The sequence below is a fragment of the Typopeltis vanoorti genome, chromosome 3, assembly GCF_054136105.1.
Source record: "Typopeltis vanoorti isolate ZY-2024b chromosome 3, IOZ_Tvanoo_1.0, whole genome shotgun sequence".
NCBI classification, from domain to species: domain Eukaryota; kingdom Metazoa; phylum Arthropoda; class Arachnida; order Uropygi; family Thelyphonidae; genus Typopeltis; species Typopeltis vanoorti.
The window spans coordinates 124,531,298-124,556,840 of NC_143551.1; the positions used below are offsets into that span (position 1 = coordinate 124,531,298).

Below are 25,543 nucleotides of genomic sequence, written 5' to 3' on the forward strand. Positions count from 1 at the left end.
GGATGATACACACTTGCAAAATGATCACTCAATAACTTAACTATACTTAGTTTTGGAGATATGAAATATTTAAAGAGTTACAAATATGGAATGTGAAAAGATATTAAGAAGTTACTGAAAGAAGCATAAAAGAAGGATGAGAAAATAAAGTTTGCAACTCTAATGCTAAGTTTGAAAGGAGTCAGTTGTGAAGAAGGACCATGATTGAAAATGAGTTAATGCATAGGCGTGCAGGAGGAATGGTGTGCAGTTTGTAGCTGTATGGAGTGAAGCCGATGAGAGGAAAACAGATATATATAACTGAATTTTTGCACTTTGATAGATTATTAATATTATTATCCCAAGACCCCACATGGAGTCAAAGACTCATTGTGGAAGGTCCCTTTATCATGCACAGAGCACATCATACCATGCCTCAAATACACTTGAATTCTCTACAGATACCACACTCTTAGGCAATGCATTCCAATCATTCATAACTCTCCACACAAGAAACCTAGTTCTCACTCCCTCCTTATACAGCTTTCAGGGATGATCTCTTGTTCCCCCCCCCCATATCTCCACAATTTTATGAAAAATCCTATAACAACCCCTTATCACCTTATATGTCTCTATATCATATCAACCTCTAACTCCTATTCACTAGACTGCAAATTGCATCTTCTTAATTGTTTCTACATACTGAATATTCCAGAGATCAGAAACTATTTTGGTCAATCACCTTTGGCTCTTCTCCAACATCTCTTCATCCTAATCAAGGCCTTATACTTATTAGATGTCACTTCTCCATACCTACCTCAAGCTATTTCATTTTCATTTTCTCCTTACCCATCCCAGAACCTTCTTCAAATCCAACTGTTTTCTCTACATCCTAGGCCATCCCATTCCTTTCTTGTGTACACATATTCACTTCCACATTGAGCATCAACCTTTCTTACACTGTACACTGTATTCCTCTGTCCACTCTGAGTCTTCCCATTTCCTTGTTTAACTTGCACACTTGTTCTCTCATTCCCTACATTAATTCTACCCACTTCATTCATAAGCACTACTTCAATCTCTCTTTTCTTGCTCTCCCATTCTTTCACTTTGCTTATTTGCTGTAATTCATTCTCTGCACTCATTACTCTCTATTCCAGCAGCAGTCTCTCCAAATGATTCACACCAAAACCATTCAAATGCAGTCCATCATTCTTATACGGTTCAATTCTTCCTTCAAACTCATTCCACACATTACCAAACTGCAGTCCTTTCTCTTCACACATTTCTGCTAACATATCATTCATAATTCTTGCTCTCTGCCTCATCTCATTGTCATACCTGAGCAATACAATACACAGACTACCTTTTCTATCACACTATTATCTTTTATACTTCTCAACGGCCTCCTGATATCCAGTTTTACATTCTCCTTATTCCCTGTCAAGTCATTTGTTCCTATTACCAATTCCCAATCTTTTAGTTGCTTACTCCTCATATCCAATGCCTCAATCAAGCTATTCATTTTACCTCCCAGAAAACAAACTTTGTGCATATTCTTCTTTACCACAGCTCTAATAATGAAATACCTATATAATGCCATTTGCAAGTTTTTCATTACCTCTTTCATACCAACATCATTTATTTCCATCTTCTTTACTCTTCCATACGTATCTATAATTATCTTCATTTCACTTTGCATCAGCTTCATCTCTTGCCTCATCTTCACCAACTCAGCTTTCAAATCTTGCATAATTTTTTGCTATCATTCACTCTCACTACCTTATCATCAGTTACACAAGCTTCCTTGCCATCAACCCTGTTCACCATCTTACCATTAATTGCACTCTGTTTTTCAACATCATTATCATATGTTTTATTGTTAATCAAACTCTTTTCCTCACTATCACTTCCATACACTTTGTGAACATTCACACATGGAATTAGGGTCTGGATAAAAGTGCTCAATGAAAGGATGAAGAACAAGAGTTCACTCCTGGAAGCTGTGTAAGAGTATGGTCAACAAGGATTAAATATATTGCTTAGAAAGTGGTAAATGGGTGAAATGGTTTTGCCAGGGCAAATCATGAATGCTCTCTTAAAGAGGGGTATGATAGGCACTGAGCATTGCATGAATAATGGCTAATGTGAACCTCCCATGATGTTTTTTTTTTGACTCTATGGAGATGCCTGTGTAATAAAAATAATAACAGTAATTAACATAGAAAATAAGTGCATGTACTTACTGCATACATTTTTTTCATGAAAACATACAATAAATCCAGAAGTCTGTACATGTTGTTATAGCAAATTTACAAATCAGAATATGGTAATTATATTATCAAAAGAAAGAAATAAAAATCATGTTTCATACATTATATCCCTGTACACTGCCTCTAACATTCCTTGGGAGTTCCCATGTAATAACAACATAGTTTAAATTTTGTTGTGCATCATGAAAACATCTCATTTCAATATTTTCTGGAGGATCAGCCACTAAAAGAAACAATTTAAGACATTCAGAAATAGAAGCAATATAGCAGTTATGTGATATTATTCCCAAAATAGAGGTGTTTTATTCTTTTTAGATAAATACAGTTTATTCTCACTATAACACCATTATAGCAAACTCACTCACTATAACAAACTTATGAAAAGTTTCGGTACAAGGCACACTGTTACTTTTAAAAAAATTACTGTAGCAAACTATCATGTAGTCCCAAGTGTGTTTGAAAACTACAATATAATTTCTTCAAGGAAAAATATTAATTTTTATTATATTTACCTTTTCTTGTTTTATATCAATATCTATCCAGTCATTTTCTTAAATGTATTTTAATCTGTATTTCATATCTGTCACTCTGATTATTCTTTCTATTTAATTTGTCTAAACCATTAGAACAAGACACCTTGTATGGTAAATTATGAATAAACTTTTAGATTCTAGAATAATTTGCCCAACTGAGGCCACTGTGTTATGGGGTTAACTGTATGTATGTTCTTATGGCTGATTTTTTTTTTTTTCTTAATTTGCAGTATGAAATCCTAAGAAAAATAAAACACATGAAATCAATGATTTTAGACTACAGCTAGTATGCATTTGTTGGAACTCACTTACCACCCAATAAGTATGTAATGACCAACAAAACTTGTGTGGGTGAAATCATGAATAACAACACCTCTCTCCCTCCCTTCCCCTGACAGTGGATAATCATACCAAAAGGTAAGTTAATCTAAATAGTGAAAGGATAAGAACTAGAAGCAAAAAACTAAAAGCAGAGTAATATAATCTTATATTACTCTGCTTTTAGTTAAATTCTCATGCTTACAATTATCACATGAAGCACAATCATAATGATATGTAGTCTATCATTTATCCATTCATAGTGGGAAAGCAATTTGCCATTGAGATAATTGAAGGTTGGATAAGTGAAGGTACAATTACTTGGTGCTGTACCAAAAGCTGATTGACATACAAGGGTCAGTTTATTGAAGGGCTGCTATTTTGAAGGTCAGATAAACAGTAAATTACTGTATGAGTAGTTTCATTTTTCTTAAATGCATGTTTATCAAATGCATATGAATTTATCAAGTTCTTGAGAGAACTGTCACGAGCAATGTGTAAAGAACGGCATGCGAGGATTGAGACTTTTAGATCTCATTTCTTCAGAGGACGTAATTATGAGTGAGGTTTTGCACTTCTTTCCAGTTGGTGAGAGTGATCACAAAATGATCACATGGGTGTGCCTAGCCTTCTGTGAGGAAAGGATATATGTGGTACAGTCAGCTGGTGATTATGACAACCTTGGAAGACAGCTTGAATGAAGTAGTGGGAGGGAGATAAATGCTGTGTGGGAATGGAACAAAAGATATTTAACAACAGTTATATGCAAATATATTCCGAAGGTCAAAAACCTGAATAAAGTAGGTGTCAAATGGATGAATAAAGTGATTAACACGTTCGCTGCCAACTACGAGTATACTCGTAGTGGGTAAACCTGCTTCACAAGCCAGCTACGAGTATACTCGTATGCCGCTTACCTCCGGGAACGAGATTATTGTAGTGACCTTGAAGAAGTGAAACTCCTTGGCTTGTGGGGCTAGCATCAAAAGTGTGTATTCTCATAGACCGTATATGCTCTGTACAAGCCAACTACGAGTATACTCGTAGGACGTTTACCTCTGGTAACGAGATTATCGTACTGACCTTGAAGAAGAAAAACTGCTCGGCGTAGGGGAACAGACCATGCCAAAGTAGCGTGGCAGCGAACGTGTTAAGCATGAAATTAAGACAAGAATAATGGAAAGGCAGCTCAAGATGAATAATGGGGATATCCTGGCTGGCTCGCGTAGTTTGCTGGCCTGGTTGGCCGAGTGGTTTTTAACGTATCCGCTCTCTAGCCAAAAGGCTGCGGGTTCAAATCCAAGCGTGGGCATGGATGTTTGTGATTGTCTGTGAAAGTACTAGTGGTGGTAGTCGGAGGTAGATGGCATTGGTGTTAGATGATGAAGGTTGGTGGAGCCGTGAAATGAAGAGTTGTAGAGTAGATGCCCTCCCTCGATTAGTCTTTGGACTCCCTGGAGGTGTGATGTAATAATAATAATAATATAAAGAGCAAGCCAGAAAGGTGACTCAGTTGGTAAGAACAGCAAAACTACAGTATGAGCATAAATTAACAAATCAGGCCAAGAAAAACTCTAGAGAATTTTCAGGTATGTGGCAAGTAAAAGGAAGAATGGTGATAAGAGGGTGTTAATGGATGAAAATGGTAGAATAGTAACTGTTGCAGAAGTGATTGTTGAGGATGGATGAAAGAATGTCCCCCTCTCCTGCTTCAATTTTGTCTTAACAGCAAAAAGTTCAGATCTAATTCCATTAGCCAATACTTCAGATGTCAGTGGTGCAAATTCTGATTAAATGTAATATCTTATGAGGTATTCCTAGTTCATCTAATACTACTCAAAGGCCTTCTCTATGAATGCTATCATATGTTTTTCTAAGATCTTCATCCCTCATAGAGAGTATAGTTTGGCTGACTAAATCTCAACCAGTCCATCCTTGTTTGCTCAGTACCCAGTGGATATCTGCTTATGAAACACAATGTGAAGGTAAGGACTGGACATTAGGTCAGAAGTCCCAGTTAGTTCTCTGCATTCCTTAAAGGCTATTTGGAGGTCTCCTACAGTTATCTGGCTTTGACTCTTTTGTGAGAAGTCTCATTTGTAATTCCCATTTGTAAGATTTCCATAATGAATTCACTGGTTCAATGAGATAACATATAAGGAAAACGCATGGTACTTAACAATTTTTTCTAACATTAATAAAAATTTGTATTTATTTCAAATAATTCAGTTTGGCAGCATGATTCTTTAGGTGAGTTCAGTGTCTGCTATAATGAATTCACTCTTTCACTATATCAAACTACCAAATGAGTCCAGACCAAAGCCTCATGGGCAATGCTATTCTAAAAGAAATTCATTATAGTACACATTTCTATGGCCTCCACCAGTTGCCATACAGAGTCAACTCCTCCAGCAAACAATATTTAGTATAGCAAAATGAGAGAAGAAAGCATAGCAAAGTGAGAGTAAGACATGTTATAGTGCACTTTGAATAGAACTTTAAACAATACTTAGCTGATATAACTTTTTTTTTAATATATTCTAGTGTTTCCTCCTCCTCCTCTGAAAATAACTTTTTAGTGTTTGTAGTATGAGACTTAATGATATCTTCAGCATTTCTTGATGTGTCTTAAAGGGTTGTATAGAGCAGCGTTTCTCAACCTTTCTAGCCGAAGGACCAATAAAATGCCTAAAAAATTCTGCAGACCAATAAGTTACAGAAACGTAGCTGGGGGAGGGGGGGGAGTTTCGCCCCTGGCAGCACCTTTTTTGGTGCTTATGAAATCTTGCCTTACTGTCTATAAAACAGCAACTGAGTGATGAAATAGACTTCGACAATGTGATCAACGATTTTGAGAACAGAAAAGTTTAGAATGTTGGAATTAAAGTTTTACTTCAAAAATAAACATAGTGTTTTTAATTTATTTCCCTATACGTCGTTTTGACTTTTTGTAATTTTTTTTAAAAAACCTATGTAGGAATTACCAACATTTCGGAAAACTGTGCCATTTATAACATAATAAATCTAAAAGCATGTATTGAAAGATTTGACAATATAATTAATTAAATTGGAAGGAAACGATTAAAAGTGTGTCAACATTGAACAAAGTTTTAATTTTTATTAAACAAACAAATAAGATGATATAATTATGTTACTATTTACTTTTAATGAGATGGTTGAGCTTCTCAGCCCTTGCAAAGTTGCTGGATATCTGGCTCAATATTGATCAACTTCAGTCGAAGAACTGCACACACACTAAGATGATTTCTGTATTTTGTTTTTATTTGAAAGAGCGATGAAAATCCTTTCTCACAAAGATAGGTTGTAGAAAACTGCAGGACGATTTTCAATGCTTCTTCAGATATTTCCGGAAATTCACTTCTCACTGAAGACGAGATCCAAAATCGAGCAAAACCAAGATCACGGAATTGGATTTTAAGCACACTGTCACTTGAAAGTTCAATTAACTCTTCCTTTTTTGATAACGAAAGGTCGTTCTCATGACTGCAAGCCTGAAATGGATTGTGAACCCACAGAAATTTCTTATAAAAGTTATTCGGAAAATATGTTTCAAAATTCCGTTTCAGATTTTTGAGGTGGTCACAAACCCTTTCCACAAACTCAAAAAGAACAAAAATATTATTTTCCACTAAAAATGATTCCAATGTTGGAAAAGATGCAAATTGTCTGTCTGTTACTTAATTAATCCATAAAACCATTTTTTTCTCAAATGCCTTTATTTTGTCGTAGGCATCAAGAACAGTAAAAAAATTTCCCATGAAAGGAGAGATTTAGTTCATTTAATTTTGAAAAAATGTCTGAAAGATAGGATAATGTTGATAACCATGCTTTGTCAACAAGGAGTAATGCAAAATCAGAATTACGTTCATTTACAAAACTTCGTGACTTAATTGAAATAACCTTGTTAGTACTTTGCCCCTGGAAAGCCAACGAATTTCAGAATGAAGCAAAAAGTTGAGTACATTCACTGCCCATTTCATCGCAGAGTACTGAAAATAACCTGTTATTTAATGGTCGAGCTTTAATAAAATTAACTAGCTTGACAGCGTTGTATAGCACAGCTTTAAATTCTGGTGATATTCCTTTGGAGGCTAACACTTCCCTATGTATGAAATGCACCCAATTCATATCCGGAGCTACTTCTTTGACCTTAGAAACAACCCCACTATGCCTGCCTGTAACAGCGTGAGCTCCATCCGAACAGAAGCCCATACATTTTCCCCACTGGATCCCTTTGTGTATTATGTAATTATTGAGAGTGTGAAATATTTCTTCTCCAGTTGTTCGGGATGACAAAGTTCTACAAAACAGAATATCATCATGAATGTTGTTATCATGTGCATATCTTACGTAGCATATTAACTGCGCATCATTTGTAACATCAGTAATGTCTATTTGTAACGCATAATAAGTGCTCTTCTTAACTCTTTCAATTAACTGAGATTCTATGTCACCTACCATATCATTAATTCTGTGACTGACAATGTCATTTGAAAGAGGAATCAAATCAACATCTTTTAGTAACTTGTTGCCAAACATAGTTTTTACCACATCTTTTATAGCTGGAAGTAGTAAATTTATCCCGATAGAATAAGGTTTCCCTGTTTTCGCTATGCACAAACTTAAGAGATAGGATGCTTCCAGTGCTTTGCTATTAATGGAACTCGTGGCTGAAGTTATATCTTTCCCATGATTTAATGTCCCTAAGCGTTGATGAAAAAATTCAATTGGCTTATTTTTCACATCACAATGTTTAGTTTCTAAATATTGTCAGAGTTTCGCAGGTTTCATGCACTCGTTCAACAACACTTCATAACACAAAACACATTGAGGTTTCTGTTCACTTTCATCTCCACACCAAGTAAACCCAAATTCCAAATATGAACTGTTATATTTCCTACTGTATTTTTTTCTTTGAACTGCTTGTTTCTTCTTCTTTAATAGTATCAGATTTACTCGCTGTTACAACACTTGTATCACAATTAGGGTTAGCAACACCTGTTTCATTTGCTCTTCTTTTCAAAGTCCTAGTTCTAAGCCACCTTTCCATTATTAAAAAAACGCTTCCAAAAAATATATAAACATATAAATACTGGGGTTAACTCACAACACACTTTGTTCAAGTATCACTTAGCACTTCTGAAGATATACTGAGCCTTGGTTGAAGGAAACCTTCAATAATAAAAATCAATACACAACAAGCAATTGGTTGAAATGTGGATAACACATGTTCACTTCCAATCTGACAAAACAGCAAGGGAAGGTGGAAGCAATAAAACTATATCGTTCTTCACTTTACCCCTCTTTTATTATTCGTCATTTTCTGCAGCTACAAATTTAGCGGCAGAATGACGAATAATAAAAGAGGGATGAAGTGAAAAACAATATAGTTTTATTGCTTCTGCCTTTGAACATTCTGACCCTATTTGTTGTTTTTTTTAAGGCTCCATTTGATTTCAATAATTTTTACTTACTTATTAAATTTTAATTTGATTTGTTTGGATAATTAAAAAAAATATTTATTTAATTAATTTAAGTTTGCCTGTGGACCACCTGTCCCATCGTCGTGGACCACAGGTTGAGAAACACTGGTATAGAGCATTAGAATTGTTCAGTACACTTCAGAATGCATTACTGGTTTCATGTGTGTTAAAGTTTATTTGCTCTAATAGTTCATGTATCATTATTTATCCTAATTCCTTGACCTTGTTTAACCAGACAATGCTCAGCTGGTGGTTTTTCATTATTTTTCATCCTCGTATTGAATATTTTGATTTAGGTACAAAATACATTCTGTTCATTCAGTAGCTATGTGAATACCTACTAACGGGATACACATTGAGAAGGCTAAGAACACCACTTGATAGGAAGCCATAGTTGATTCTCATGCTGGCTAGTTGGCTGAAAGGATAGTGTACCTACTTTTCAAACAACAAGTTCCATGTTCAGACTCACCATGTGAAATAGATTGCTGAATTTCATTGTCTGGTAAGACCTAATTGGAGGCATGAAGTGCCTTGAAAAAGTTTCATGTTCAGAGTAGATTTTTGGATTATTTAACTCATTAGCCAACTAAGTACTAAACATAGGAAGACTTACAATCTTGCATAGGTGGAATTCAAAAAAGGGTAGGGATGGAATCTCCTCCCAGTTATTTAGCTCTGCATTTTAAATAATTCCATATATAATAAAATCATTTGGCTGGCAGACCTTCCACTAAATGTTGTTAAATTGAAACTGGTATCTTGGTTCATTTATCTTCCAAAATGGTAGTCTGTTCATGTGCTGAAGTAATACATATCAGTAGTGCACCCAGGGAGGGGGCCAAGGGGCCTTGGCTCCCCCCAAAAGAAAAAGGAAATAAACACTAGAAAATTTTCGAAACATCTTTTCCTAATTAAAATTCATTTTTTTTATTTATGTTGTGTCTTCTATTTCTATACTACTTGTCATATATTGGGAATCACTGTAGATGCTAGGTCATAGGTCGTATGTAATGCGTAGTGTGTATTCGTAAATCGTCTACTCAACTCGCTCCCCCTCCCCAAGATTAAATCTTGAGTGCTCAGGGCCCCCCCTCAAGAATAAATCCTGAGTGTGCCACTGATACATATCATTGTGACTTCATTTGCAAAAAAGGATTGGTGATACAGGCAAAAGGGTGCAGGTGTGCTCCTACTATATGGGAGCACACCTGCACCCTCTTCTTCTTTTTTACATTATGTCAATTTATCCAGCACACAAGAAGCTTTGCAGATGATCTAGCTCTTGTGGCACAAGCCTCTGACATTAACAAAAATAAAACTGTCAAAGATAAACTGTCATTAGACCTAAAAATACCTGGCAATTTATCACAAAGAAAATTTCTTGCATGCCAATCCAGGTAAGTCTACTTCACCTCGAGAATCATGAGGCTTATAGAGAACTAAACATTACATAGAACCATACAGTCCTAACAAACCAAAAGTATCCAATGCATCTGGGCATCACTCTTGATCAGACCTTCACATTTAAAAACATAGAGAAAACAAAGGCTGAAGTTAGCACCAGGAATAACATCATCATACAAAAACTTGCCCCCATCAGAATGGTGTACTACATCTACTAATACATTGAAAATTGTTGCTTTCCTTATGTTTTTGCACCTGTAAACCATGCATGCTCAGTATGATTAATTCGTGCTATTCCTTCAAACCTGGGATATTAAAACCACAGTTGAAGATCAACAAAGGTAACTGATCTCTGCCAGCTCTCTAGTATAGTCCCCAAAAAGTATTAGAGCAAGTGTCTTTATAATGAAAGATTGCTCACAACAGCTGAAGGATTGCAGACACACATAATGCATGGACAAAATCCAGCCAGACAGCATCTCACCTCATGCCATTCCATAGCTTTCTATCTTATAGAGAACCACTCCATAGAGCAGCAGCAACAAATAAGACAGAACTCTAGCAAAAATCGCTTTATGATGATAACACCCAGAATGAGCTACAGCTATCACTGTCAAAAGAGCTGCTAAGAGGCTAAAGGGTGAAGTTTAACCTTAGGCGAGCAGATCAGAGTTGCTAGCTTGACATGAGTTTGAAAGTGGTGCAAAGGCCATGTTTCAACAAGACTTTGGCTATCTTTTCCGATGTACCTCTGATATAGGGAATAGAAATAGTCATGATGTATTCTTGTGTATTAGGGAAGGGCAGAGTAATGGGCCTATGTAGTATTTTATCTATTTTGTAGGGATTGTAGCCGCTGGCTAAGAATGTATGGCACAGGTATTGGAGTTCTGTGGTCAGAGCTGTATCGTCAGAACAAATGGCTCTGGCTCTGTGTGTAAGTGTTTTTAAAATGCCGTACTGTTGGACTGGATGACGATCCATCTGAAAGGCAGGTGACCAATGTGTCAAGAAATGGTAAACAGTTATTTGATTCTTTTTCTACTGTGAAGTGGATTTTGGGGTGTTTGCTGTTTAGGTAGGTGACAAAAGCATCCAAAGTGTCTTGTCCATGGAGCCAGATGGCAAACACATCATCTACATAGCGTAACCACACTTGTGGCTTGTATGTAGCTGTGGTAAGTACTTTGTTTTCAAAGTGTTCCATGTAAAAATTTGTTAACGGGAGAGAGAGGGGGGGGTAACCCATGGCAGTATAATTAATCTGTTCATAGAATTTTCCTCCCCATGTAAAGCAGCCTGCATTCATGGTAAATTGAAATACCATGAAGAATTTTGAAGAATTGTTTTGAATAATTCTCCCAACTGTAACAAATATGGTTGCATTAATTTGCCAAAAATTTGGGAGACGGTTATCCTAAGAAAAACTCCTGCATAGCTGTTTTTTTTTTTTTTCATTAGAGGGCACCAAAAATAGGACTTTAGATCTTTTGTCTTTTGCAATTATATTGTTTCACTCACTCACTGTCGCGTATACAAGTGCGTTGTGCTCTGATGATGCTGAGTTGAAAATCAGCGAAATATAAGTGTTAATAATAATAATAAGACATCTTTGTGATAAAAGTGTGTAGTGTTGTTAATACCATGAAAAATAAGTCATGAATAACCATCAACACCCAAGCCTATCTGTTAGATTTTGGTAGCATTTTAACAAATCTTAAACAGTATGTTAATTTCAACTTTTTTGGTAGAATTTTATTTGTAAAATTAGCATTTGTGAAGTTTCTAGATGATATTAAATATCTCAAATGTAAATTGAACTGATTTCAAATTATATATATATATATATTCTCATATTGATTGTTTTGCTTTACATAAATTGTGTGATTTTGTTGCATTTATAAACAGATGTTATACATATTTTTTGGAAGTGAAAATTTGAAACAGGATGTTAGAATAAATGTTTTTGGTTAGCTGCTATGTTTAGTGCTTCAATTAGCTACAATAAATCTGTTTTGCTTGCATTAAAGCAGCATAGTCTGTGAGGAGGAGAGTGTTTTTCATTATTATTATTATTATTATTATTATTATTTATACAAGTGCTCCATGGAGCCAAAAAACTCATTGCAGGAAACCCACACTATCCATTAACCTATCTTACATCTCCTTAAACCTATCATATATCTCCTTAAAAGTTATTCACCGTTGAGGCATCGCAACCACATCTGGCAATCCATTCCACTCATTCACCACTCTAAGTAAAGAACCTAGTCCACACACCCATACTAATCACAGTCCTAGACAAATTTCAAGTGTGACCCCTTGATTTCCCTCTACTCCCCATGTATTGAAAATTTTCTTTTGTGTTAATCTTATAGAATCCCTTTAGTAACTTATGTGTTTATCATATCCTCAATCCTCTGACAATCAATTAAACTCTGCAGCCCTCATACCTTCAATCTATGCTCATAGGGACCATTACACACACCTTTCACAAGATCGGTCACTCATTTCTGAATCCTCTCCACCACTTCCTGTTCTCCTATAAATGCAGGTGATCAAATCTGTGCAAGGTCAACATGTGGTCGAATCAATCAGAGCCTTGTAAAGAGGGATTAATAACCTCCGTATCTTGACTTGTCAATGTGTTCTTCAACATCCAAGTAATCCTGAGCTATTTTACCTACTCTTGTAATATGTCCTTTGAATTTCAAATCTCTATCAACCATCATTCCTCACCCCCAAATCCCTAGCTCCATCAATTTCCTATAATCTAGTACCATCAACATGATACAAAGTATTTAACCCTATCCCAAAGTGCATTACCTTACATTTTACAACATTAAATTGGCAACCATGATCCTTTGCCCATGAGGCCAATGTATTTAAGTCATCCTACAAGATATCTATATCACCATTGTCAACTATTGCCTTCCCTAGTTTTGCATCATCATCAGCAAACAACTGAATAACTCCCCCCCCCTCCCTCAAATCTTCCACTATATCATTAATGTTTAAACTAAAGAGTAGTAGTTCTAGTAGAGAGCCCTGGGGCACTCAACTAGTCACCCTCATTAGCCTGGAATTCCACTCCACCATACACCACCCTCTTCATCTCCTTATCCATGCTACCAACTGTACATCCATTCCCATTTGCTTCAACTTATATAACAATTTTCCATGTAGTATTCTGTCAAATGCCTTTGCAAAGTCCAGCAGTATCATGGTGTAGATATTTCCTTTATCTAATTCTGTTGTCACCTTATTCTAAAATGTGAATTAATCACTGAGGTAAGACCTCCTTTTACAAAGCCATGCTGTCCCTTCTAGAGCATCATATTCCTATCTATCTATTCCTGAATTTCACCTTTAACCAACTTTTCCAATACTTTGGACTGTAATTTGCTACTTCTGTTTTGGAGCCATCTTTATGTAATGGAACCTTGCAACAGCTGAGATTCGATTAAACAACTTAATCAGAGGCACTGCCAGTTCACCTGCACATTCTTGTAGCACACAAGCTGATGTACCCTACAGGTACACTGCTGTATTCAAATTGATATTTTTCAATATAATGCATACCTCCAGTTCATCTACCTCAATGCTCAAGTTAGCCTCTGTCCTCAGTCACTGCAGAGTCACTACTTGGATGATATACCCTTACCAAATGATCACTCAATAACTGAACTATTTCTACTGTCACTTTTCTACCATCAACACTGAGTAAAGTTATTATTATTATTATTAACATCTTACCTCCATGGAGTCAGCGACTCATCGTAGGAGGTGAACACTATTGCACACAATGTTCATCCAACTGTGCTTTAAACCGATTCAATGTGTCTACACTCAGGCAATGTATTCCACTCACCAACCACTCTCCATGCAAAGAACCTTCTCCTCACTCTTCTGCTCACACCCTCCTTTCCAGCAATGGCCTCTTGTTCAACCTCCCCTCTCCCATTCTATGAAATATCTCATCCATGTCAACATGATAACAACCCCAACTAGCTTATATGTCTCAATCACATCCTCCCCCCCCCCCCTCTTCCTCCTATTCACAAGGCTCTCAACTTGCATTCAATCTGTCCTCGTACTCCACATTCCAAAGACGCTGACCACCTTTGTGAATCTTCTCTGGACCCCTTTCCAACATATCCTCATTACCATGAAAACCCAACACCGAAATCTGTGCACAATAATCCATATACGAGACCTGATTATAATAATGGCATCATAACCTCTCTATTTCTGCATCAGGGTCCTCTGCATCATTGCCATTTTATCTGATGTGATGTATTCATAACTAGTGCAATGTGGCCCCTGAATTTCAGGTTCTTGCCCACATCACTCCTAGATCTTTCATCTCTTTCTTTAAAGTTTCCCCACCAAGTGTATACTTTGCATCCCATCGTTGCTTACCCAATCTCTAAACCTTACACTTCGCAACATTGAACCGACAGTTCTACTTACCTGCCCATTAATGCAATCTATTCAAGTCTTCTTGTAAGGCCATAACATCTGCTTGACTCTGCATTGCTCTCCCAGTTTTGCATCATCTGCAAACAGCTGCATATCACTAGTTAAAGCCACCCCAATATCATTAACATACAAACTGAACAACAATGGTACCAAAACTAACCCCCCCCCCTGCAGTACACCACTAGTAAGCTTTCTCTTTCAGGATGCTGCACCCAATATACCGGAGATTCACTTGTAAGAATGTAATAGATGAGAGTTCGATAAAATCGTACATGCCGGGTGCGAAAATTAAGGATGTAAGTGAGACTATTAGAGTATAAAAGTAAAGGGTGAAAGAAGTGATAGTAGTGGCAAGAACGAATGATTTGAAAGGAGATAAATTTGCTATGAGAGAAGACTTGAAGGAATTATTAGAGGTAGCAAAATAAAAGAGTGAGAGAGTTAAGATAGTGAATCTGTTGCTACGGTATGACAGAGAAGAGTTCAGAAGAAGGGCCATAATTGCAAATGACTTTATGCGCAGGTTATTTATGAGGAGTGGTGTGGAGTTTGTGGACGTGTGGAGTGAGTTTGATAGGAGAAAGTACTTATATAAGATGGATGGATTGCATCTGAATGGATTTGGTGTGTGGAGACTGGAAAACGTGTTGCTGAATGAAGTGAAAATGGATGTGCAGAATCAGGGAAACTAGAGCTGTTAAGGGGGGGGGGGTGCATAAGCAGACATCAGTGAGGCAGTTGAGTGTAAGAATGTGAAAAATATGCCTGAGCTAGTACAGAGGACAACAAATTAGAATGGGATAGTTAGTATAGGACATCAAGATAGAATGGGATTAACAGGCTTCTGCATTTCATGTATACTAATGCCAGGAGTATTAGGAACAAGAAGGAAGAATTTTTGGCTTTGGTTGGCTCTTCCTGGTCACAGGTTATTGGCATTAGTGAGACATGGCTGAAATAAGATGATATAGCTAGTGGGATAGAATGTGAAGGGTATAGTGTGTTCAGAAGGAACAGAGAGAAAAAATGGGGGAGGAGTGTTATTGATAATAGCTGATGAACTGCAGCCAAGCAGAATAGAAGTTGAATTGCAGGATAGAGAAAAGAGCACATTTGAGGCCATTTGGTGTGAGATTGTGGCTAGCAGAACTAAATATACAATTGGGTGCTGCTATAGACCAGGTGATGGAAAAGATGGTGGTGACAGTATGCACAAGCAAATAGAAGAAATGAGTGGAAGGAGGGTAATTATTATGGGAGATTTCAACTATGGTCGCATTGATTGGAGTGAGGAGAGGACACACGGGAGGAAGGAATTGGATTTTATGCAGTTATTAAGGGATAACTATCTGCAACAGCATGTAATGGAAAATACTAGGGGTCAGAGAGTGCTTGACCTAGTAATTACATCTGAGGATTTGGCTGAAACAAATATGACCACATTGCCACCAATTGGTGAGAGTGATCATAAGGTCTTGACTTGGGAGGTGGTTAAAGGTGTGGAATTTTCAATTAAGACAGGGTACATGTGGAATTATCGGGCTGGAAAGTATAACAAGCTTAGGAGTTTGATTGGTGCAGTGCCATGGCATGTACAACTGCAAGGACTAGAAGTTGATAGTGCATGGGAGGCAGTTAAGAAGTGTTTGCATGAAGCAATGGCTGACTGTATACCTAGAGTCCGAATAATAAATCAAGTAGGGGTTAAATGGATGAATAACACCATTAAGCTTGAGCTGCAAAAAAAAGAAACAACTATGGAAGGAATTTAAGGAGAAAGGTGACCGGCAGGCACATGAACGGTATAAAGTGCAGGCCAGAAGGGTTACGAGTGTGGTAAGAAAAGCAAAAAAGGATTATGAAAGAACATTGGCCATGCAGGCTAAAGAGAATCTTAAACAGTTTTTTAGATATGTAGCAAGTAAAAGGAAAAATGTACATGGCAGAATAATTTTAAAGAATGCAGATGGTAGGGAGGTAACTGAATCAGTTGATATAGTTGAGTTACTGAGTGAGCACTTTGCAAGAATATATCATCCAGGTGGTGACATCGCAGAAACGAATGAACCAGTAGATTATATGGGAATTGTGGTGAATGAAGTGGAGGTGAGTAGTCTATTGCATAACCTCAATGTCAATATATCCGTGGGATTGGATGGTATACCAGCTCGTGTCGTACGAGAAGCAGCTAAAGAATTGTCGGTACCCTTCACCATTCTGTTTAATTTGAGTCTCGGGTCTGGGTTAGTCCCAAGGGGGTGGAAAGAGGGGAAAATAGTTCCACTGCATAAAGGTGGTTTCAAGACTGCTGTTGTAAATTACCGACTGATTAGCATTTCAGGAATCATTGTCAAGGTCTTAGAGAAATTAGTCAAGAAAAGAATACAGGATTGGATAGATGAAAATGGGATATTGTATGGGGGACAACATGGTTTTGTGAAGGGCAGATCATACCTCAGTAACTTGCTCACGTTTTATAACACAGTGACGGCTGAACTGGATAGGGGTAATGGGTTTACAGTGATACTACTGGACCTAGCCAAGGCCTTTGACAGGATACCACATGGAACCCTAATCAGTAAACTGGAGCAGATGGGGATAGATATAGGGTTGGTGAGATGGATAGGAGGGTGGTTGATGGAGAGATACCAGAGAGTGGTTTATTCAGGAGTGGAGTCTAAAAGACAGCTTGTGACTAGTGGTGTTCTGCAGTCCTCTGTTCTTGGACCACTGCTTTTCAATTTGTTCATCAATGATATAGGAAAGGATTTGAGAGGAAGTGTTCACTTGTTTGGTGATGATGCAAAGTTGGGTAGAGCAATTGAGAGTGCACAGGATGTCAAAATTTTACAGGATGATTTGGATAGTTTGGAGGTCTGGGCTAGGAAAAATGGATGTCAATTTAATGTGGCAAAGTGTAATGTTATGCACTTTGGGGTGAAAAGAATAGCAGCAGTATATCGCATTGGTGGAACCGTACTCCAGGAGATTGATGTGGCTAGGGATTTGGGAGTGTTGGTGGATAGGGAATTGAAGTTTTGGGGGCACATTGCAAAAGTGACTAAATCAGCTCATCAAATCACTTGGCTTCTGAAAAATACTTTAACATGCAGAGACAAACAAGTTGTTGTTCCTCTGTATCGAGCCTTGATAAGACCCCATCTGGACTACTGTGCCCAGTTATGGGCACCAGGGTTTCTTCGTGATGGGGAGGAAGTGGAGAGGATCCAGAGACGAGTGACCAAGATGATAGCAGGTCTGTGGAATGAACCTTATGAGAATAGTTTGAAGATTTGTGGGTTGCAGAGATTGGACGATAGGCAAAGGAGGGGTGATATGATTGAGACATTCAAATTACTGAAGGGTTCTATAAGATTGATCCAGAAGATATTTTTGAAAATATGACTGGTGGTGGTGAGAGGATTATGGGCCATGCATGGAAGCTGGGCAAGAGCGTGGTTGACAAGGGTATTAGAGCTAGGTTTTTTACTTGGAGAGTGGTGAATGAGTGGAATAAGCTTCCAGAGTCTGTTGTGGGTGCTACGACAGTGAATGAGTTCAAGGCAAGGTATGACAGATACTGTGTCAATGTCGAATAGTTGTTCTTGACATGATGTTAGGGCCTTCTTCGATGTGTCTGTTGACTCCTTGGAGTTGCCCGGAACAATAATAATAATAATAATTATTATTATGCTGACATGTTTAAAGGCTGGTAACTTATACATGTCAACTTAAAACTGCAACAATATAGCATAAGTGCAACTGTCCAGAACATTTATGCAACACCCAATTTGTACTGCAACCAGTGGACCTAATCCATACAATGATAAACAATCCTACATCATTTGAATGCCACCTCTAAACTTCAATAGTGGATAACACTTTCACACATTCTACATACTCATGCATGTTCACCATCAAGTTGGAAGAGCATCTAACATGACTCATTACTCCACAGGACCAATTTCCATTGCTCTACTGTCTTGGTTCTGTGTGCTTTGGTCCATGCCAACCAGTGACGTGTATTTATTGTTTTCAAAGGCTTGTGATCAACAGATGTATATTATGAATTTTCACAGATTCTGTGAAATTTCATAATATAAATTCTAAAAGTGTGAAAACAATTACAGAATTGTAAGTCTTCAGCTGTCGTTACACAAATTTCCAAACACAGATTCTTTAGGATCATGAGGATCTAATGGGAAAACGAGGTAACCAGTCTTCTTGAGGAGTGCTGGATCCTGTGAGTCAGTATTTTATGCCTACTTCATCATACCTTAGGCTTAATGTTACCTGTGGATGGGTATGCACCATGGACTTTCTTCCAGTGAGTGGAAAAATAAATAAATAAATAACAGTTTCTCCATGACATAGGGTTATAAGATCATTAAACATTAGCATTTTCCAGTTCATATCTGGAAACACAATCGATATATATATATATATATATATATATATATATATACATATCTGATTCTTATAATAGTGATGATGATGATCAGCCTATTTTCCACCCACTACAGGGTGAAGGCCTCTCCCACTGCAGGAGGATTGGGTCTATTTCTCCAATGGTGACCCAGCCCATCTTGGTAGGGTGTTTATTCACTTGTATGAATGAATGTATGAAGGTGGAAGACAATCACAAACATCCATGCCTGGGAGGGATTCAAACCCACTAATCCTGACTTATCATATTCGCAATGACATATTCACCTATAGCACTTCCAATCTACCTGTCTTTACTTTCTAGTAAATGCTATAGAGATAATTAGTTTCATAGATACCTGGTTATTTTATCAGTGCATGTGGAGATTCTGAAGATCTAAAAACAGAAGGATCTTTTTTTTTTAAGGATGTGAAGACTATTTTAATTCCATTATTCTTTCACCATTCAAATGGTCATACAGATGAAAAATATCAATTAATTTATGCTTTATATCCATGCTATTTCAAGAGTATCCAAATGTTATTTCAGTTTCAATGGATGCTTCACATCTTCACAATTAATTAATGACAGGTAAATATGATAAGGCAGGTAAATGGATTAAAATATATGTGTTACCTTGCCTGTCCCATGCTTTATTTATGAATGGAAAGTCACACCATCCATATAGTTGTGGGCCTGATAATGATTGGTATTTGTCAGTGCCTGACTTACTCTTTACAGTAAACTAGTATTGTAACCATTTCTGATTAAGATATCTTTAATGTAATGCTTTTATATTCCTTACTCTTCTTCACTTGAGATGGCATACAATTTGCATTTTAGATCTATGATATTTATTCTAAGACTGTTTAAAAACTATTATTCATAGGTATATAGTTCCAATGTGACATAAAAAGAAAAGGAGAAAAAATACACAGAAGATCTTACTTCCATCTGAGGTAACAGCTTCAAGATGATCAGACCAGTTTCCACAGCCTAGGATGCTACATGCTTGTACCTAGTGATGGAAGACACAAGAAGTGCATCACTTGATATTACCAGTGAAAAATGTACAGCAAAAAGAGAGAAAGAAGAAAATCCAATGTTCTTCAAAAGAAAGAATTATATTTCAATGCATTTTTTTAACAAGCTGATGGGAGACAGAAAACATTATATACGACTAGAAAAAATTGAATTTCAAAGAACTACTTTAAGTTATTCATTTTCATATGTTTGTGAATAAATCTTCAGCAGAACTTTGGATAAATATACTTTTTATTAGCTTTACTGATGAATAAACAGTTTTAAATAACTTTTTTTTTTTGGAAAATATATTTAAACAAATGTAAAATTATGAATAGCACAAATATTTCATGAAAACAAAACTTTCTTAAAGATTTAGAGCAAAAATCAAAAAAGTAAAAGAACTTCACACCTGCACTTTTGCATTCAGAGCAAAAAAATTTTGTGATGATGTCTAATATGAAAATTTAAAATTCTTAATAGTAATAATAATGCTTCTCATATAATAATACTTTTCGTATTACTGACCCTGGGATCTATAACATTCCATGCTCATATGGTCTTGCTTATACAAATATAGTGCTGACATATAGAAGTTTGAAATTAAGACAGAAAGAATGTGTTGGAGATATCAACAACAACAACAGAGAATTAAAGGGCCTGGCTTTCCATTCCCCCCCCCCACACACACACACATCACAACAATTATTATTATTATTATTATTTCGGGCAACTCAATGAGTGGAATAAAAGCTCAATGCCTTATGTAGATGACAATTTTATTGCTTGCAATGTAAAAGAATCTACTATGGTCATTTTTTTTTATAAGACACACTTAATGGGAACCAAGGATTAATCCTTAGTGATATTTAGAAATCACTTATCAGATCTTTCTGTATGTCAGAGTTCAACTTTTCGGTCAACTATCTGCACACAATGCTGAACAACAGCTAACTTGTGCCATCTCCCACATTCCATGTGATTTTGTTTTCAGCTTATATTGTAATGGTTCTTATGTTTGTTTGTTTGTTTTTTAAAATAATGTTATAGTTCATGTCTGCCTTTACTATATTTATTTTTATGTCATTTTAATCCAAAAGAAGCCAACAGTATATTTATAACCAAAATAAAGTAGTTTATTTTAAGTTTTTTATAATTACACCTATTGGTCCAAAGTCTAGGTATCTAAATAATACTTCTCCTTGAACTTGTTCATTTACAGAGCACCAACAACTGACTCTAACAAACTCATTACACTCTGTCACTAATGAAAGCAAAAAAATCTGATCTTTGCACATTTGCTAACCATGCTATTACACAATTTCCAAGGGATGACCCCAGTTTTACATCATCATCAACAAGCAACTATATACTTCTCCCCACATCATTTCCTATATCATTAATGTACAAATTAAACAGAATTAGCCAAGTATAATATCCTAAAAACATTCTGTTGATCAAATAACCTCTGGAATGCGCTCCTATATATATATATATATATATATATATATGTTCCCATGTCTGAAGAAGTCAGACAATCCGATGAAACATGCTGCGTTTGGAATAAATTTAATTGTTGTTTCTCGGTTCTAAGTCAGTATATATAAATATGAACCTATCCCAATTCCGAGATAATATTACAGATATATATATATATATATATATACACACACACACACACACGCACACATACACATGTATATACATAAAATTCTCCACCATTATCTCTGTTATTTAATTTTAATCCTCTAATCCATTAAGTGGTAAAGATTGCATCTGCTCGAACAGTAACATAATTATGAATCTTACACTTCCCTCCTTTCCCTAAACCAACAAATGCTTTAATTAGAACAACAGTATAAGCATGTTAAATAGGGTCTCTTGGAAATTTTGCTGGCATGCTTCTTCTAAACAACCCTCCTGAGATAGTGCTTTTGTTATTCACCTCTGGTCTCTTTCCAAAGTTTCTATGACCTAAGAAATTTCCAAATCTCAGTATAGAATTCTACATATAATCTGATCAAAATATACAAGAAAACAATAAGCTCCTGATCAATGTCCATCTCATCACTGCAGCAATCCAACATGTTGTCTTTATGATTCTCAAAATGCATTCCTGAATTTCAATTAATTGTTCGTTATCATGCATAAATACTATATCTTCTTTACCAGTACAGCACACGGAACATAGCAATACTGAACTACAAACTCCATTTAGCTGACAAACTCTCTGCCAATCAAAATTCTTCTTAAGGGTTATGATATTTCTTCTTCTTTATGACTTTTCCCAACTCTGCATCATTAGCAATCAATTAAATATCCTTAATTTAAACCACTGGCAGCACTCTTAACAAATAGGTTAAATAAGAGTAATCCAGTATAGCAGGTGACTGAAAATTATACTAATGTAACTAAAGCCAGATGGTACCATAAGTGTTGTATCTGTTAATTGCATCTGTGGTTAGTTTATCTTGTTTGTAAGAGGAAAATCACCTTCTGAATGGGGGAAAACCTGCACTTATACTTCAGATAAGTGATCTCTATATAACAAATTTCTTAAGAATGTCTGCCATTTTCTTGATGGAGTTTAGATACAGGTCTTTTTGCATAAAGAATGTCCTTCTTCTGTGTTAAAAGAAACAACACATAGTGATCCAATAGATTCCTGTGACTTGGTATCTTAGCCCACACAAACTTAATGATTTCCCTATCCATCCAACAATCTGTTATTCATCTCCATCTCACTAAACTGAAAAACCCACTTAGGCTGTGCAGGCAATATTTAAAGGCTTTTGGATGGCAGAACAAAAAAATGCAAACAGATTTCTTCTTCTTATTATTATTTCAGACCATCATAGGGTCATCAGACTCATCATGGGAAGCTCATCTTAAACAACGCAGTCTATCATACCACTCCTTAAAAATTCACTGTCTGCATATTCATCACTTTATCAGCCAAAAAATTCCATAGCTCAACCACCCTCCATGCAAAAAATCCACTCCTCCTCCTCACCACTTCTTTTCACAGCTTCCATAGGGATGACCTTTTGTCCTTGTTCTATTATTATGAAAAACTCAACCTGTGTCAATCCTGTAAATACCTCTCAAAAGTTTAAGTGTCTCAATCATGCCACCTCTTCATTTTCTATCCATTAAAAAACTCGGCAGTTTGCTTGCCCTCAGTCTATCCTCATAACTAACATTGTAGAGTCCTGATATCATTTATGTTATGTGCCTCTATATCCTCTCTAGGGTTAATTTATGCTCGTCAAAATCTCAGTAACCCAATTTAGGCACAATAGTCCAGATGTGGACTTATCAGGGCTTTTTATATAATGGAATCGCTACCCTTTTATTTCTACTGGTCAAAGTCTAGGTTAGTATTGAAGCAATGCTATTCAGCACCTTCCCAATATGTGCCTTAAATTTCAAATTTTTATTGACAATAACCCCAAGGTCCCTTGCCTCATCCACTTCTTCTGCTATAGACCCACTAATAGAGTATGTGGATCCCAAATTTCCAGACCTTACATTTAGTTGTATTAAATTGAATTACCCATTCATCTGTCCACCTTTCAAACTCTCCCAAGCTTCACATCATCTGCAAATGACTGAATATCATTGATATAAAAATTAAAAAGTAACAGTAGCAGCACTGATCCATGTGAAACCCTACTTGTAACCATCCTCTTCTTCAATATCTATCAGACAGCCAATTTCCAATCCATTCTTTACTAATCTGATATCTAGTCCCATGTGTTTGCAACTTAAATATCAATTTATCTGATGGTATCCTATCAAATATCTTAGCAAAATAAATAAAAAAAAAAAAAAAAAAAAATTGCAGCATATGCCTTTCCCTCGTCAACTACTGTTGTCACTTTATTATAAGAGGCATGCAAAATACTGAAACAAGAGGACTATTTAAAACTACATGCTGACTTTCCTAGAAAATATTATCATCTTCCCTATTTTAGAATTAAACATATTTTTAATTAACTATTCTTTCAGAAAGTGATAGCAATGAATAATCAGTGAGATAACTATATCTATCTTCTAAATATTAACTGAATTAATAGAGAATAGTAAATTACTGTTGTTTGTTCGTTTGTTTGTTTTAACCAAACCTCTGTATTACCTAGATAATCAACTTTAACTGAGTATTTTACACTTTGCAAACAACGCCTTTTACTACAGTGCTCATTAAAACAAACATGTCTGCACATGACATTATTCATACACATATTTAAGTAAACAATTCTAAGGCCTATAGGTCAGCCTAATAAAAATATGTCCAACTACTTCCTTATGGGAGTCAAAAATTCTCTGCGTTCATTGAATTCTGCTATTGTAGTATTAAAGACCCTTAATTCAATTCAGATTTCCTGTTTAAAAAAAAAAAAAAAACTGTTGAAGAAAAACAAATTTGCACAACTGAAACACTGGATAAAGACCACCTGTCTAAATTTTTGAAAGGAAGAAGCAGCAGAAAAAGAATTAAAATTTTTAGTGGATTAAAATCTGTTTAATGCTAATATGTTATTCTGAAAAAGTTCTCATTTGGTGAATGCATACATTAAAATGCTTTCTTTTTACTCATATTGCAATATTTCAATACGATAAAAAGAAGGCAATCTGTTTATTATGCTAGACAAAGCAAATAAGAAAACAAATTAAAAAAAAAAAAAGATTCAATTTTGGAAGAAAACACAATCCACAACAATCCTGCAGAGAGATGGAGCTTCTCCTTACACCTGCCCCCCCCTCCACTGTGACATCTTTAATTATTATTTTTATTATTATTATTCAGGCCTCCATGGAGTCAAAAGACTCATCGTGGGAGGTTCTTCCTAAGAAACACAGTCTATCAAGACTCATCAAGAGAAGTCCCCCCCCCTAAGAAACACAAAGTCTATCATATCACTCCTTGAACTCACTGACCGTTCTTGCTCTCACCACTCCATCAGGCAATGCATTCCATGGTTCAACCACGCTCCATGCAAAGAAACCACTCCTCATCCTCTTGCTCACAGTTTCCTTTCGTAACTTCCAGGGATGGCCTCTTATCATCACTCCTTCCCGCTGTTCCACCAAGTGAAAGAACTCCCCAGTGTCAACCCTGTAACCATCTCTCAACAGTTTAAAAGTCTCAATCATATCACCTCTTCTTCTTCTTCTATCCACCAAACTCTGCAGTCCACATTCTCTCAGCTGATCCTCATAACTATCATTGTACAGTCCTGAAACCATCTTTGTTATCTGCCTTTGTACCCTTTCCACAGTTAATTTATCCCCTTCAAATCCTGGGAACCAAATCTGAAAACAATAGTCCAAGTGTGGTCTGATCAGGGTCTTATACAACGGAATGATAACTGTTTTATCTCTGCAGGTCAGTGTCCTTCTCATTATTGCAGCAATCCTCTGTGTTACCTTCACCACCTTTGCAATATGTCCCCTAAATTTCAGGTTTCTATCAATCGTCAATCCCAGATCTCTTGTCTCCCCTACTTTATCCAGTATAACTCCTCCCATAGAGTATGCAGTGTCCCATCAATGTTTCCCAAACCTCAAGACCTTACATTTTGCTGCATTAAACCA

The 25,543-nt window shown here is 36.3% G+C and overlaps 1 protein-coding gene across 1 annotated transcript in view; it reads right to left on the reverse strand.

Annotated features, from left to right (window-relative positions):
* The window catches only part of LOC150108538 (tyrosine-protein phosphatase 69D-like), a 655,365-nt gene that overhangs the window by 556,548 nt on the left and 73,274 nt on the right, over positions 1-25,543 (reverse strand). The window contains exons 4-5 of the mRNA XM_090390483.1: positions 19,871-19,940; positions 2,354-2,475 (exon numbers count right to left, since the gene is read on the reverse strand). Coding sequence (XP_090246609.1) covers positions 2,354-2,475; positions 19,871-19,940 — 192 coding nt within the window. The remainder of the gene's footprint in view (positions 1-2,353; positions 2,476-19,870; positions 19,941-25,543) is intronic.